The sequence below is a fragment of the Sus scrofa genome, chromosome 9, assembly GCF_054392235.1.
Source record: "Sus scrofa isolate SSC_HxYL_T2T_F1_AM1 chromosome 9, Sscrofa_HxYL_maternal_Yorkshire_Landrace_v2.0, whole genome shotgun sequence".
Lineage (NCBI taxonomy): Eukaryota > Metazoa > Chordata > Mammalia > Artiodactyla > Suidae > Sus > Sus scrofa.
In genome coordinates, this window is record NC_139391.1 from 98,629,169 (window position 1) to 98,646,193 (window position 17,025).

The 17,025-nt window shown below is 39.0% G+C and overlaps 2 protein-coding genes across 11 annotated transcripts in view; one reads left to right on the forward strand and one right to left on the reverse strand.

Moving 5' to 3' along the window:
* ELAPOR2 (endosome-lysosome associated apoptosis and autophagy regulator family member 2) overlaps positions 1–8,144 on the forward strand; it is a 221,335-nt gene extending 213,191 nt beyond the window's left edge. For 7 of the 8 annotated variants that reach the window (XR_014815973.1, XR_014815971.1, XM_084977241.1 and 4 more), the window contains one exon: positions 271–861. Coding sequence is in view for 5 of the 8 variants with exons in the window: in XM_084977241.1 (XP_084833367.1) it covers positions 271–330 (60 nt within the window). In the remaining 3 variants the exon portion in view is untranslated. Of the gene's footprint in view, positions 1–270; positions 862–888 lie in introns of those variants that run through there. The other variant, XR_014815970.1, reaches the window with a different exon arrangement.
* A 31-nt stretch (positions 8,145–8,175) lies between these two features.
* The window catches only part of GRM3 (glutamate metabotropic receptor 3), a 241,751-nt gene continuing 232,901 nt past the window's right edge, over positions 8,176–17,025 (reverse strand). For all 3 annotated transcript variants that reach the window (XM_021063473.2, XM_021063475.2, XM_021063472.2), the window contains one exon: positions 8,176–8,725. In XM_021063473.2, the coding sequence (XP_020919132.1) occupies positions 8,652–8,725 (74 nt within the window). In that variant the 3' untranslated portion in view covers positions 8,176–8,651. The remainder of the gene's footprint in view (positions 8,726–17,025) is intronic.

A 17,025-nucleotide genomic window follows, 5' to 3' on the forward strand; every position in this document is an offset into this window, starting at 1 on the left:
TATGAGAAGCACAGCCACATCTTTTGGTATCTACTGCAATCATGTGATTGCTTCTATTTCGCATCTGTGTCTTATTTCCTGGACATCAGAAGCATCAGAGGCATGCTATCTGTTACAACTGCTGCCCTCCTTTAAATGTAAAATCCTTATTACAAGTGGCAGATACATAATTAAAATGATTTCCAGACTGTATTTTTGGACACGTAAGATCCTAAAATGATATTGGAATTTTAGTGAGTTGACTTTTGTCTTAATATTTTTTTCCCATAGGAAAAAGAAGACCATTTTGAATCTGTTCAGCTGAAATCCTCAAGATCTCCAAACATATGAAAAGACTGTGCTGTAGCCTTCAGACTGATGAACAAAGAAACCTGCTCTCTAGTTTTCCAGGGCCGTAGCTTAGAGCCTGTCCTCGTATCTGGCACATTGGTGATGTCACAGAGGAGGGCCATGCCGCTGAAAAGGAAGGAGGTTGAACAGTTTGATTGCCTTATCATGGTCAAGTATCTTGCCAAAAATAGGAAAGCAAATGGTTTGAGTCTCAACTGAAGATGAAGCTCAACTCAGGAAGAGATTTATCTGTATATACACATAACTCAAAACCAAGGTTAAGCCCACCAGTGCACTGCTGATGCATGCCATATAATTAATGGGTAATTTTCTTCTTTATAACTTCTATTTAAAAAGTCTGTTTGGAGGACAGATGTGAGCATATGCATTGTAATCCCATTTATGTCTTTTATTTGTTTATATTTGGGGGAAGATTTGAAAAATTTTTTAAGGTACAGTTATTTTTCCCATTATTTATTTTCCTGACAGACCGTAAAACATCTTTTCTATTAAAAATGGTGAACAAAGAAAGACAACAGATTTTTCATTTTTCCATAGGGTACCCTTCTTGATTTCAGAAACCTAAGTAAACAGTAATTTTTTATGAAGAGTCAGCATGTGTTTGGGTCATCTAAACTTATAATCGTCTTTGAAATTCCATCCTTCTTGGAACTGGTAAGAAGGGATTGACTGAAAGTGGGATTCATAAAAAAAAAAAAAAAAAAAGCAAAGGAGAAGCTTAGACCTCCCATTAATACAAACAAGCTGACACTATATAGAAGTCACATGGTTTGAAACAATTTATGTAATACGTGAAGTTTAATTTAGAATGGGTGGAAAAACGTGTTTATCAAATCACTTGTGAAATCATGAGAAGAACGTGGAATAGCTTATGTATAAGTATAGATAACTGTACAAAGGTACTGAAATAATTTCATAGTGTCTAGAAAATGGCAGTGGGATATTTACCCTTTATCAGCATCAAAGGTTATATGGTTATCTTTCTGCTAAAGACTTGAAAAATTATGACTTCCATAGTTTTCTTTTTAAATTAGTAAGTCAGGAATTCACTTTTAGAAAATTGCGTATAATTGTATTCATAATGAGAATGTGGTTGTACCATAAGCAGTTATGAAATGTGTTGTTGTTCCCATTCAAGAGTGATTTGGGTAATTGTGATAATTCCCATGATGGACAGGTTATACTAGTATTAGCATGACTTGAATATTATTAGTCAAAAGAAGTCTGAATGAAGCTGGATTTGACCAATTTCATGTAAAAATTGTCTTAGAACTGGGGAAAAGGGAAGTTTCCTGACCATTGATAATCTTAGATTCTCTAGCTGGTTTCGAATAAACAGTGATCTTTATAGATCTTAATCCAGATTTTGAAAAGGACTGGTGATTGAGAGAAGCAGGGCATATGGGCAAGACATTGAATGTTTTTCCCCAAGTTTTTCAATGAGGTATGACTTACAACTTTTGATTCAGCAGGTTGTGTGGAAAATGGGAGAAGAGCAAATAATTGAATTTATTTGGCTGATGGGTCAAACACTGGACCATTTGTTTGTTGTTGAATGAGTGTTTGTTTTGTGTATATCACTGCTGTTGGACTCAGGAGTATAGGTGAGGTTACCGCTGCTTTACTGTTGTGAAATTCACGGAGGGCATTGCTTTTCCACCTTTAAGTTCTTAAATTTCATTATAACAAAGAATCTATTTTGGCATTGCTCATCTTTATCCTGCCAACAGTGCTGGTGAGCCTTTTCCCATCTTGATCAAAATTTAAACAGAAGAATAAGAATACACTTGAAATTTTCCCTTTCAGAGGCACCCTGGTAGAGTTGTATAGAGTGGACAGAGTCAGGAAGTTTCTGCATAGTCACCTGTCACCTCTCTTTTTGCCTTCACTGAGCTCAACATGTATGTTCCAAGCCATAGAGATAATTGGGATTTGCTCCCAGGTAGCTTCTTTCTTCTCCTGTCACTGGACTAAAATCTCTGACATGTCAAAAATGCCTTAAATTTTAATGAACTCTCTGAAAATGTAGTTGGTATTGAAGGATTTATTTATTTTATTTCTAATTTTAGATATTAAATAGATTTTGTCAGCTCAGTCCCATCTTTGGAAAGAGCTGACTTTTCCCTTTGGATCCCAGTATTTGCATTTTATTCCAAGCACTGAAGAACTGTGACAGAAGGAGTATCATGAAGAAAGTATTCGGGCCAATCCTTGCTATAAAACTCACTTTAATTTTATGTCTTGCCTTTGCAAAACTCAGTGGACTGTTTAAAGGCATAAACTAATTAATCATGTTTCTATGACTTTTGACATTTGCTATTTCTTTCCCCCCTACATGATAGAAGAAGTTACTTGTTAATTGTCTTAAAGGCAGTTATGAAGCCTTAAATACTCCATTAAGTCAATTCTTGCCTATAATATGTCTTAGCACTCTGTCAAACCATATTTAAATCAGTTTTCCACTGAATGAGACCATGTCTTCTGTGGATAAATTACATCATGCCACTTAACAATGTTGAGCAATTTGATTTATGTTCAGTTGATTTAAAAGATTGAATTTTTTTTCTTGTTTTCCTTCCCCCTCTTTGGTTAGTAGTAATCAAGTCCTTTCCAAGATTAAAAAATGTTTTAGAGTATTTTTTTTTGTAGATTTTTGTCATTATTTTCTTTCCAAGGAGAGAAGAGGTGGTTTAAATGGTTATATGAAAGAACTGCTTGATTTTATCATTTATCATCTGGGTCTCCAAGTTCCTAGGTGGTGGGTCATTGACTGACTCTAGTTCTTCAAGACAAATATGATCAGCTGTCATCTGACATCTGTCAGTAGAGCTACTTGCTTGTGGTCATTACTAATGGGAAGCTAATATGTAGATCATTTCTCTCTTCCTCACAAAAGTAAATTTCCTGGAAGTTTGCATGAAATGATGATTCCATTGGCAAATTTAAAGTCAGTGCATTGCTCATGTTTACCTTTTTATACTAAAGATCTGTAGAGTAGAACTTCTTCAAAGGACTTACATATCCTCACATCTGTTTTGTAGTGATCATGAATATTATCTCAGGTTTATATGCCCAAGTCCTAAATTAAGATTGCCCTAAAAAAAAAAAGAGGATTCAAGGTGAATAAGCTTAAAAAAAAAATCCTAACACCTGACTTGTTCCTTGGATGCTTAAAATGGAGTTCATGTTCACAGTAATTGGCCAGAGATTCTACTCTTGTTGGATTTCGCTTTGATTTAACATTTTCAGATGAGTTTATTTTAGGACTGTAAGTGAAGGAAGTAAAAGATGGGAATGAAAAACTGAAAATTAATTGGTACTCTTCTTACAGTTGATATTAATTGATACTACTATTGCAATTGTCTAGATCAGAGGCCAGCAAACATTTTCTATAAAGGGTCAGATAGTAAATATTTTCATCTGTTGCAACTCCAACTCTGCCATTGTAGGATTAAAGCAGCCATAGACAATATATAAACAAATGGGTATGACTGCATTCTAGGAAAATTTGAATACATGGAAATTTGAGTTTAATTTCCATTTATTTACATGAAATGTAATTCTTTTGACTTTTCTCCTGTCTACATAAAAATATAGATGTATACATGTATACATTCTTTTTTCTCACATTATCATGCTCCATCATAAGTGTCTAGACATAGCTCCCAGTGCTACACAGCAGGATCTCATTGCTAATCCATTCTAAAGGCAATAGTCTGCATCTATTAACTGCAAACTCCCAATCCATCCCACTCCCTCCCCCTCCCCCTTGGCAACCACATTAGAAAATTGACAGAACAGTATAAACCAGTTATAATGGAAAAAAATAAAAATCATTATATAAAAGAAAATATAGAAGCATTCTTCGTTTACAGGCTTTGTATAAACAGATGCTGGATTTGACTTGTGAACCATGGTTTGCTGATAACTGGTTTTGATCACTGCAACCCATAAGCAAAATTATTTTGTACGGATTCATTGCCCTTTAGGAGCTTACATCTTTAAAGTTTCTCAAGTCTCTAGAGATGATACAGAAGAAAATAACCTGCCACTCTCCCTTGATGATTTAATCACTCACCAAAGACAAAGCCAGAAACTCTTCTGAGCTCCTCTTCTAGTTCTGGGACTTGATTGTGGATATTGATTAGGAAATGATGAAACTCAAGCAAGAGAATTGGTTCAAAGTAAACCAGCAAGATTGATTTAGAAGCCTTTGCTTATTATGGTTTCTATAACATTTATTGCTGAGGTAATTTGATTTGGAGATGATATTTAATCCTTTATACAGATTTATTTCAAGTAACTGTATGGGGGTAGCGTATATTGATGCAAAAGTGTCAGCCTAGGTTCTTGAGCCCTGGCACTAGAGACGGTCCATTGCTAGTGTTCAAGTGTTTGGGAAGCACACACCTTAATCCACACACATTTACCGAATCTTATTTTAAGACTTTCTGCGTTGCAAAAGACACTTCAGATTCCTTTAATGATTGGTGGTTCAAGAAACTGACCTCCGGTTGCCTTGAACAAAATGTCCCAGTTAGGCTTTTAATTTGCCAGAATTTTCCTTGGCTTATTAATGACTCTTGGATGAAGAGCTCTGTCTAAAATAGCTTGTGGATATTGGCAGATTTGGTTTGGAGGGAGGTAATACTTCCTTTATCTCAGATGGCTGATTTTAGATTACCACTGCTTAGGTTAAATCAGTGAGTCCAACCAGTGGGAATTACGGAAACCTCAACTTACTGTCACAGAGCAGGAGTGATAATTGCCTTATTTATCATTTTGGCTCTTGGTTATTAGGGCTGTGAAAGTTATAATCCATACTGGTGTTCCATCTTCGTGGCACCTCACTTTCCTTGACTTCTCCATGTTTATAGCCCTTTAGTAAAGGGCTGCAATGCCCAAAGCTCTCATGGTAGATAGGTGTGTAAAGCAGGCTGGTTGAGAGGAATAGTGGCATTGAAGACTGTAAAGCTTTATTGGCTTAATCACTTCCCTTCTTAGCTACCCTTAGTCTGTCCTCTGTGTGATCTACAAACAAGCTTACCTCACAGCTTGAAAATGTGACTTTTTTATTTTACCATGAACAACCTGAGTGGGCAAGAGAGTCTATTAATATTTAAACTAGATAGGTCACAGGGCATTTCAGAAACTGTAAACATCCAGGAATCCAACAATAATCAACCATATCATTTGGTTCTGATATGTTTTTTAATGAGTGTGATGATCATTCTGCTTGAGTTTCTTAAATTCAGGATATTTTTGCAAAAATGTATCAGTTCAACAAGTTTTATATTCTGAAAGAATGAAATATGGTTACTGGAGTTAAAAAAGAAAAAACAGTCCTAAACCTGTTTGTTTAAAATGGCTTATGTAAAAAACGATTTTATAGCTTCTATTTTCCATACATATGCTGAATGTTCTTTAAAAAATTATTTCTAGACATCACATCTTAGGGGATGAACTTTTGAATAGGAAACACAGTTCGTGACAAGGAAGAAGGTGATGGCAACTGTCAGTTAACACACTTTTAGTATAAAGAGAGGGAGTGAAATAATACCAGCCATAGATCAAAACCCTGCTCTCCAAAAACATTTTTCTCAGGATGTACCCACAGCCTAATTGTCGTGTTTAAAAAGATCCATGATCAGTTTGATTGTTTTAGGCATCAGTTGTGTCTCTGAACAACTCAACTGATATTGCCTTCCTCAGCCTGTCACATTCCATCAGTGGGTTGAGTTAATTTTCTCTCCCATCATCCTTGCCTCAGCCTTGATCTTGAGCAGATGCTCATTCTGAGCACACTTATCTAGCACTCCTGGCAGTTTCAGTCACAACAGCATTTTTTCCTGCCATCTAGCTGTTGAAACTGTTACCCAGTCGGCCCCAAGTACCCGCCCCCACCCCGAGCCAAACCCAGGTTCTTTGGATATAAGAGTTCAGAGGCTTTGCACTGTTGTTTTTGAGCATCTGGTGAGTTTTGGACACATCGAAGGGGGTGCTGATTCAAATGCATCCAGAAGGAAAAAGAATTTCTTTTTTTAAAAAAATTTTTGGCTGCACCCACAGCACATGGAACTTCCCAGGCTAAGGATCAAACTTGCCCCACATTTGGGGCTTGCACACAGCTGAGGGAGTGCCAGGTACTTAACCCCCTGAGCCACAAGGGGAGCTCCAGAAAGAAGAGAATTTCTAACATGAAACTTCTCATTTTATTTCTTTCAAGACCAGTCATGCTGGCTTTTGTGCACCTTTTCAGTATTTCTGGATGTTTTAAAAGTGGGACCTGTATGTCTTGATTAACCAGGCCTTGGTTTTTTAGCCTGTGAGTCCCTCATATCATCCTCTTCCTTCTCCTCACTGTCTTCTTCAATCACACTTCCCTCGTTATTTTCCAGTCTTGATGCTTCTTAAAGGCAGAAACTGCACTTAATCATCTATTTCTCTGTCATGGGGTGAAGAATGACTTCTCCAAAGATATGTACACATCCTAATGTTCCTTCACTTCAAAAAAAGGCCTTTGCAGATGTAATTAAGGTCCTTGAAATGGGATCATCCTGCATTATCCAGGTGAGCCCGAAATCCCATCACAAGTGTCCTTGTGAGAGACACACTGGGAGAGAAGGGGATGTGAAGATGGACACAGAGATTAGAGTGATGCGATGTCAAGAAGCTGACAACCACCAGAAACTAGAAGAGGAAAGGAATGGATTCTCCCCTGGAGCCAAGGGGGTACAGCCCTGCCAACACTGAGAATCAATTTCTGTTGTACTAAGCCTACAAGTTTGTATTAAGCTGTTGGATCAGTTACATGAAACCAATACATTCTCTGTCCATGGTATCTTGGTGCAGGGCCTGGCAGACAGATAGGTTCTCAGTAAATTTTTCTACATTAATAAATGCTTTGTGACTGCAAGGTTTGTCAGAAAAATAGGACAGTATTGTTAAGAATGAGCCAGTTTTAGCTTTTCTGTGCTTTCCCTGTTTGCTGCTTTATTTGTGTTAGTAAAACGTTCAGGTTGAGTGACAAGCCTGTGTGTCTATGCATTGTTCTCGGGACTTTGGCAAAGCCTTGGAAAAGAAGATATCCTGCATTTTTGCTGCCGCATTCAGCTATGAACCGTGAGTGATTTTCCAATGGAATAATAAGATGCTTTCTCAGTCTCCTTGCTAGTAATTAAGGTTGTTTTGGGAAATGAGAGCCTTCAAACCTCCCCTGGAGGTCAGCCTCTTCATTCACAGGAAAGCAGGAATGGAGGAGCCTGTGCCTCAGGGCCCTCTTTGGGCAAATTCTGGGATGCTCTACAGATGGGGCTTAAAGAACCAACATGGGTGTTATGTGGCCATTGTGTATTTAGGCTGTTGTCAGTCCAATTCTGATTATGGGCTTTGCAAATCCGCCTAGATCTGCTCACAGGAAGCAACCTGTGTTCATTGTATCTATAAGTAAAGAGAAGCCCAGTTAGATTATTTCTTCCAACATTAAAAGTAGAAATGGGAGTTCCTGTTGTGGCTTAGCAAGTTAAAAACATGACATAGTGTCCATGAGGATGCGGGTTGATCCCTGGCCTCGATCAGTGTGTTAAGGATCTGGCGTTGCTGTGAGCTGCTATAGAGGTCACGGATGTGGCTCAGATCTGGTATTGCTGTGGCCCTGCTATAGGCCTGTAGCTGCAGTTCCAATTTGATCCCTAACCTGGGAACTTCCATGTGCCATGGATGCCGCCCTAAAAAAAAAAAAAAAAAAAAAAAGTAGATATAGTCTAAAGTCCACACACTCAAATTACCTGAAATGATTGAAAAAGAAAAAGCCATTAGCCACCATGCTGGAAAACCTTGAAGGTTTTATTCCCAATATCTTTACATTAATACAGATGCTTTTTGTTTTTTGCTGAGAAAAACCACCTGTTACACATAATGTAACTTTAATATACAACATAGAAACTCATCCTAAGTTAGTTACAACAAGGACCTACAAAAAACTTCATAGGAAAAAAAGTTACCTAATATTGCCACCGTATTTTCTAATAGACTGACCCTGTCAGACCCTGTCACCAAATACTCAGCTCTGTAAACAATGGTTATGTCCATGTTCTGGGGAATCATTAATAAGAGGGGCACTAAAATCAGTCTAAAAAGTTCTAGCACGTCACTATATATTGTACAGTCCTCAAAAATAATTTATTGTACTGTTTCTAAAAAAAGGTCCTAAGGGGAGTTCTTTCTCCACGTTCCGGAGCTGCATGTGAGTACTTGCGTCTGACAACCTAAAAACACGAGAACTGAACTGCAATTCACAATCACAGGGATGAGGTGGTGGAGTCAAGGACTTCTCGCCCGTTGCACACCGTCGGCATGTACGTGCTTGCAGAGGCTGGAAAACAAAGCAGGGTGGAAAAGTCTGTGTTAGTCAAGGGGGCCCCAGAGGGACTGGCATGGATAATCCCAGATGCTAGTTAAAACTGAGTTAAAAACTCAGTTTAATTTGCCTTTGGAAAGTGCTAGGTGATTTAATGCTGTAGTGGGTCAACTTTCTCCATATGCTCTGCTCGAGATTAGCTGGGATCCTGGCACCTACCTCTACCAATGTCATACCTCTTGGAGAGAGTTGATAAGCATGATCATTGTTGAAAGAAGCCACTGTGGGTTTAAAATGAGCTTTGGTAATCTCTAAACTGGTTAAAATACAGTGTGCAAAATTGAAAGCTCACTGCAGTTTGCTTAGATTGTTAAATTAATTACTCTTTTCAATACCTAATTAACATTGTTCTCTCTGGGCAGAAATGGCTCTCTGTAGTGCCAGGAGTCATCTGTGAGCTCCACTGCCTGAGAGAATGGTTTGATACATTTTCATTGTTCAAGTAGATAACATCAGGGAAAATTCTAGTGAGGGCTGGGGTGGTAAGAACTTCCGTTTCATAATAACTGGCAGAAAGGAAGACATTCTAAAGCATGGATGCTTTTGTTAATGACAATATTGATAATTGCCTCAGGGTGAGTGTATACGGATGTGTATGATCATTCTTTTTATGGCTCTTCATTTTCCTAGATACAACTCATAGCTCTTGTGTTGAACCAAAGTTTTGTTTTTGTGAGACAGCAAAGTTATATCTATTTCACCCTTAAAGCTTTTTCCTTTTACTGAAAGAGAACCTAAGCAAGGAGCCCCGACTTCCACGGGGTGAAACTCTATGGCCAAGAGAATCATTTAGCGCTGGCCTCACCTTGCCTTCTAGAGCTGTCAATGTTCCATCCCTTGGCCTGTCCATCTGGACTTGCTCTGCCCAGGAGGAGCTGGTCCTCTTGGCTACCTGACCGTGGCTTCAGTCAAGCAGCCCAGTTAGCTGTCCCTTTCTTTAAAGGCATGGCTCTTGGTTAATAAACAAACTAATTTCATGCTGAAGTGTTCTTGTCCACATTAGGTATGATATTCTTGCCCCATAAAATTGTGTTTTTCATAGGAATTTCTTTAAACGCGAAGGAGAAACTAATTTTGAAATTTGTTACCATGTGGCATTCAATGGGGAAGCATTCATCATGTCTGGGGCACAAGTCTTTCAGCAAAACCTCCCCTATGGAAACTCCAGTCTCTCAATTTTGTGCTGATTACTTGTCTAGGTGTAGAAGAGAATTATGAAGTCAAGTCTGTGTGGCCACCTAAGGTTATAGAGGAGTCATGGGACATGCTCACTCTTTGGGAGATTTTTTTTCCTTTTATCATTTTTAGAATGAGGTTCAATTTTCTTTACGATATGAGTCCACTAAAAGCTACAATATGTTGCGGGGGCAGGGATAGCATAATCTACATTTCCTGAAACTTCTACATTGAAGACACAGTGTGTGCCAGAGAAATACTTGATGGAAGGGGATAGTGACAATGACTCCAAATACGAAGGCATGACTTTATTCTTTGCAAAGCTTCTTCGTGTAATTTATCTAATTCTTGCTTTATCAAAGCTCAGTGGGGTAACAGAAAGAACAAGGTGAAATGAAGTCAAAACCACAGTTCACTGGAAACCTAGGAGGGTCATCTTCTTTCTCTGCGGCTTCCTTGTATTCAGCTGCCTACTTTGCGTCTCCATGTGGCAGTTTAATTGACATCTCTAAATCAGGTGGCCAAAGCATAACTTTTGATTCGCTAACCTGTCTCTGTGTAGTCTTTGTTTCCTCAGCAAATGGTCCCACCCTTTGGCCATTTATTCAAACCAAGAAGTCTAACATTTATGCTTCCTTCCTTTTTGGTCCCTCCTCCCATGTCAAACTATTGCTGCTGGGTCCAATCCCCCTGCCTTTGACTGCAGCCTCTTCCATCTCCTCCCTCCCCCCAACCCTACCACCATTCTTGTTCTCTTGGCCACTGTAATAGCTGCACCACAGGCGTATCTGTGTGCACTCCTGCCTCCCTACACTGCCTTCTCTCTGCAGCAGCCAGAGTGCTTTCAGATGTAAGTCACCTCCCTCCACACCTCCTGTGGCTTCTCTCTGGGCTCTTTACTCTGGTTTATAAGGCCCAGTGAGATTCAGACCATGCCTATCTTTCTGCACTCACCTAATTATGTCTTCCCCCACCCCTTTTTATTTTTTGTTTTTTGTCCTCAAACAGGACTTCTGTTTCTCAGTTTCAGACCTTTTGTAGTAGCTCTTGTCTCTGCCAGGAATGTGCTTCTCTCTCTTAACCATGTGTCAGGCTCTTTCTTATCACCACCCCCATCTGAAATGCCACCCTCTGACAAAGGCTGTCGACAGGCCACCACATCTAATATAACCAGCCAGTTACTCTCTGTCACATTACCCATTTTTAAAGCTGATTTATTTTCTTATTTTCTTTTCTTTCTTTCTTTTTTTTCTTGGTTAGTGTCTTTATGTCTTGTACTCTTGACTAGAAAATAGGCAGGGGCTCTGCTGTCTTTTTCATTATTATATCCCCATTATGCTGGTCATGGAGTAGACACCATATAATACCATATAATATTTTCTGAAATTTTGTATGAATGGTTGTATTTCAGAGAACCAGGGAACCAATGGAAGTTTCAGGAAGGAAATAATCTATCATCCTGAAGAAATGCCCAACAAATGTGAGGCCTATGGGCTGCCTCGTTGTGAAACAGGTAGGCCTTTCTGCTCCTCAAGCCACATCGTGGCCTCAACCATCCCTCACCCTGCAGAGAACTGGCTGGGGCCCTGAGCATCCTATAGCAGGTGTGCCTTTGACATTTTAACTGATCTCTTCATCTTTCCAAGATCAAGTTTTATTATTTCTGTGCAGGTTTCTTCCTTTTCAGAGATGGAAGAAGAATAATGTGTCAGGGGGTAAGTCTAGGCGAACCAGGGGCTGGTGTGCTGGTACTCCTCCCTGTCCACCTTGAACTAGTCTCATCCCCTCTCTCCCCGCATTTGTAAAGATGGCAAAGCTACTCTGGTGTTCCCTCTGCCATTGAGAGACTTGAAGGAATGCTGATCTGAAGTGTACGCATATGATCTGTTTGCTTACTGCATTCTCCTTTCTTCAAAATTGGGGATATTTTGACCACATAGGTAAGAGATACAGGGTAGACACGTGGAAAGTCCTCAAGCTATAGTGTCAAATAGTCTTCTCCTGTACTCCCTGTGGACATCATTATAGAAGTTTACAGAATAACTTAGAATCATCTACTTGCTTCACTCGGACATTGAAGGGAACACCCTATGTTAGAATGTTTAAGCTCTTTGAGAGGAAGATAATACAAATTCAGGGTCTTCTCACAAACAGCAACAACAGCAAAAAACACTCACAAGACTCTTTCTGCAGTTATCTTTTTTCCCTTACCACATTTTAGTGTATCAAAGAACCGTAACTTATATTTTTCTGCATCTCCTTTACTATTTCATCCGTAGCTTTTGCCAGTGCATTTTATTGTATTATGTAAAAAACATTCTCATTTTTGTACATGCTGCTGAATATCGTAGAGGAAATTATTGTTTTATGAGTTTGCTATCTCAATTACTTTGCCTTTCATAAATATTTTACATCTGCCTCCCGTATTAGCCCATCTGTTATTCCCTAAGGTAGTAAAATATGTGGAAGAGGAACATATTGTTATTTTCGTGTGTGTGTTGGTGATAAGTTTTTGCTATTATTCTGATGAAATTCTCACAAGATCTTTAATGGTATAAATTTAGCCTATTTTCTTAAGTGCAGTTAAGCAGATTTCCATAATCATCCTTTTTGTCAGAAATGAGAAATGTGCAGGTTTATTTTTGGTTTTCCTGGGAGTGCGGTGAGTGGCCACTGTGAGTTACTCTCGGTGGTACTTTTTGCTATTTAAAGCTGAAAAAGACCTAATAGTTCCACTGCTGATGACAGAAGGGCCATTCACACACATCAAAAGGCATGTTTTGCTTCACAAACTTGGTAAAGCTTTTAGAGGTCAATGCAGCCAAGTGACAGCTTTCTCTAGCAGTGTGAAATCTATTTCTCTTGTACCAGTAATGCAGAGACTGGCCAAGCTTTAGAGAAAATGACCCTATTTTTTCAGATAACTGGGCCCTCAATCAATGCTAAACATATCTATTTAGTAGATTCTTGTGGATGCCAAGTCTGTTGGTCAGTTGAATGGCTGAGGATTGGTTCCTGAGAATCAGTGTGTTACTAAAACTGTATAATAGATCTGACTTGGAAAAAAATAGAACAAACACTTAAACAAAATAACATTCCAGTCTGTTCCCATCTGTTCCATTTCCTTGCTCCTGGTGACCTCACATTTCTTCCAGCCTGTCTGCTTGTTTAGATATTTTAATGCTGTGGTCATGGAATACAATTTCCATGTTGTCTTCTTGCTTTGTCAATGAACCTGTTTTTTTAACTTATCACCTGAATTTACTCATATTAGAGCCCCTTGGTCCCTTTCCAGAAGAGGTACATCTGTTGATTATGTTGTCTGGACAGATAGGGCACTGCTAGCCACTGGTTTGATAGCCTTGCGATGTAAAGATTTCTCAGTGGAAGACAGAGGATCCATTATTAATAAATATGGGCTAGATTCTCAGGGGGTGTTTTCCCTTTATGACCAAAATAATTGTCTTATACTGTTACTGGTAGATTTAAGCGAAAATCATATTCATTATTGTGGTGCTGGATAAAAATCTATAAACTCAAGATTTAATTTCCAAATGGAACTTATGAAGCAAAGACTTCTTCATTCAGTGATTCATTTCTTGTGAGATAAGATATATGGAAAGAGAAAGTATAGCATGTTCCTTTGTTATTGCCACAATACAACTTAATTATCTTATCAACAGAAATTCCACTTGGTCTTCAACTTCATACCTCAGTCCATTGTTGCTGCCTCATGCTGTCATGCTTTCTTTTGAGTCATGTCCTTTTATTCTCTCTTCCCTCCCTCGAGAAGTACCAGAGTTGGATGCACAATAAATAATTTGTAAATAAAAGGACTCAATAATTTTTGGTACAGTTCCACCTATCTTTTATTAGTCTTGCCTTCTCTTAGTTGCTCAACATCCCCTCTTTCTCCTCTTTTCTATACAAATGTGTTTTCAGGCAAGGATCAGAAATTCCTTCACTCTGAGGCTCACACAACTAATAGGAGCTTTAAGTGCTACTATGTCTAGGGATCAAAATCGTAAGCCAGAACTGTTAAACTCTAATAAACATCAGGCATTAACCCTCCTTTCTAGCGGAGCTGATGCTGTCAGCCTCCCCTTGGAATCTGCAAACCGTATTAGCTTCCATTGGTACCACACTGAAGGTCTTCTCAGTTCTTGCAACAGAAAAGTAAATGACCTCCGAAGTCCTAGGTGATTTGTTCCATCTTTATCTTCATCTCCTTTCACTTTCACGCTTAGTCATTTCTCCCTGGCTTCACTGGTCTCTTTGATGTTCTTCCATCCTTGGATCTTTGTGTTTGTTGTTGCCTCTGCTTGGAATGTCTTTCCTTCAGACACCAGTGTGGCTCTCTTCTTGCATTTCCTTCATGTCTCTGCTCAATGTCTCCTTATCACTTGCCCCTACTCTATAAAAAACAGTAGCTCTCTCTTTCCCCAGTACTCCTTATTTGTCTATGCCCCAGATTATTTTCTCCACATCACTTATCAACTCCTGAGGTATAATATCTTATGCATTATTGGTTTGTCTGTCTCTGCCCCCTCTTGCTATTAGAAATGCAAGCACCATGAGTGTAGAGTTTGTCTGTTTTGCTCATTACTGCATCCCCAGTGCCTGGAGCTGAGCCAGGACACAAAAGTTTCTTCAGTGAAAAAACTGGATTATACATCAAATTGGTTACATTTACTTGGTTAGTGATTCTTACCCCAAGCCTCTGAAATTACTCCAGGTAAGGCAGACATCTTAAAAAAATTTTCCCATATGAGTAAGCATTATCCTGTTATAGGCACACAGATATCTCCATTTAAGGATGTTCTCCAGAGAATTTCACTTAAAATGAAAAGGAAGTAGAAGAAATAGAGCGTAGTAAATTGATATAAGACCCTTTGCTTGCTTTGTTTTAAAGTATTGATCATCTGAGATCAATGTATGGGCACTATTTGATTAAATACACATTTCCTTTTTATTGACATATATACATAGTTCTGAGCAAGGTATCGTGTTCCTAAAGGGGTTCATAAATTGGGGGCTACATGGAAATGCATATGACTCTAGGTATGTCTCATACAATATTAAACTCTCGTTTAGGAAATTTCTTTGAGCTATCGCATCTACGTTCTGTTCAAATATACAACACAGAAGAGAACCTATACAATGTAATTCAACTCATGAAAGTGATATTTGCTTTTAAAAACTATTTAAATGAAAAAAGTTATATATCTGATGTAAACACTTAGCGAGTCACCATTAACAGTGTTCCTTCTCTTCATCAAATGACATTTTCTGCCAAGCTTTGTGGGTCGCCGCTTTGGGTTACCACGGCTTGCTTGTCTTTGTGCAGCCTGGGGGGACCACTGGGGTCTCAGACAGACATGATTTATGCTTTTGAACTCCCTGGTATGGGATTTTGAGAAGAATACTAGTCTGAACCCAGTCTGGTAGAACAAGATGCTGTCAGGTGTGGTGCTTAAGAGGAAGCTTTTTAAGTTAACAAATCATTGAATTTGCCGATGCTGAGATTCTCAATTGTCAGAATCGTCTCTGAGATGAATTCTGTAACTGAGCTGAGGCAAGAAAAAAATCCAGAGAGGCCAGAGGAGCCACAGAGCAGCTTTTGAGAGTTTTATCTATGACTTCAGTTATCAAGTTCCTTAAAGTACCTAATAGATAGGGCTCTGGTTTTCTCATCCATAAGTGTAGTTGTTAGAATAAATAATCTTTAGCATCCCTTCCAGCTCCCGTCTCTATTGTCACTAAGAAAGTGGGCTCTGGTTGCTTGGGGCAAACCTAGCAAAACAGTGGAGGTAAGGAGAAAATGATTTAAAGGTTGCAAAAGAGTGGCTGTGAGACAAGTAAATAGAAATGTCAAATAAAAGAAGCAGAGGTATTAACCCTCAATCTCCTAATATATACAGGGTTTCTTATTACAACCAGAGACTCTATCCTTGCATCGCCAATGGGGGAGGGCAAAGGAATGGGAAAAGGGTCTCAGGTATGCTGCTCTTCCTTAAGAGAAAATGGATTAACAGAAAATGGATTAACACTTCTCTGATTTGGATGCATTAGTTATATTCTGCCTTGAAGCAATTGGCTTAACTTGCTGAATACTCTAGGCTCCTCCTGTGTTGGTCAGCAAGGATTTAGGTTTATAATATACTTATGCCTGTGGTGAAGAAGCCCGTCACTTCACTTCGGTCTGCGTTGCAAATAACTTGCTTATTTGCCTGGCCAGTCATCGTCGGACTCCCTGAACTGTAAAGTGCAGGTAGATGGTGATGTTTTTCTGAACTGGCGCGGCAGAGGAGAAACTTGGCTTTATGTACTATTTTTCTTCTTTTATAGAGTCCTAAGCAGAATTGAACAGTGGCTTGCCCCCGCCAATTGGGGTATCGTCAAAGCTGGGCCACTGATAAGTGCAAAGTCTGATCCTCCTGTACTTGCTTTCTGTTGCTGTAGCTCTGGGGAAAATTGTACCATGACTCTAGAAGACTTCACTGGATCTTTTTATACTACCACTTTCTTTTTATATGCAAATGCTTTGTAATAAAGAATAATTCTATTAATTGCACAGTTCTCACATTACCACCTAGACAAGTGACTTTCTGAATCAGGTTTTGGCAGAGGAAATCAATCTCCATATGCCCATGGCTCCTCAGGGACCCAAATCTGGGCATCATTAGTTAGCAGAAGCCTCTTGGCTGATCTTAATGATAATGACATACATACATCTGAATGATGACCATGCAAGAGAAATTCATGTTCCCATAAGACCAAGTCTGGGTACCTAATAGTTCTGCAGATGACTGGGGACACTCCCATTTCTCACTTATCTCACCAGTCTATGCTCATGCAAACCCGTATTAGTGTCAATGGCATTCTGACCTGATGAGGCCTATAGGATTTTATGCTGTGTAACTTCACACATACATCCAGCCTGTCTCCCTCAAAATGGTGCCATTCCACTTACATTCAGTGCCCATGTGGGTAGAACAAGATGCTGTCAGGTGGAGTTTTTAACTTAAAAAAAAAATCTTTGAATTTGAAGATGCTGAGATTCTCAGCATACATTCTTT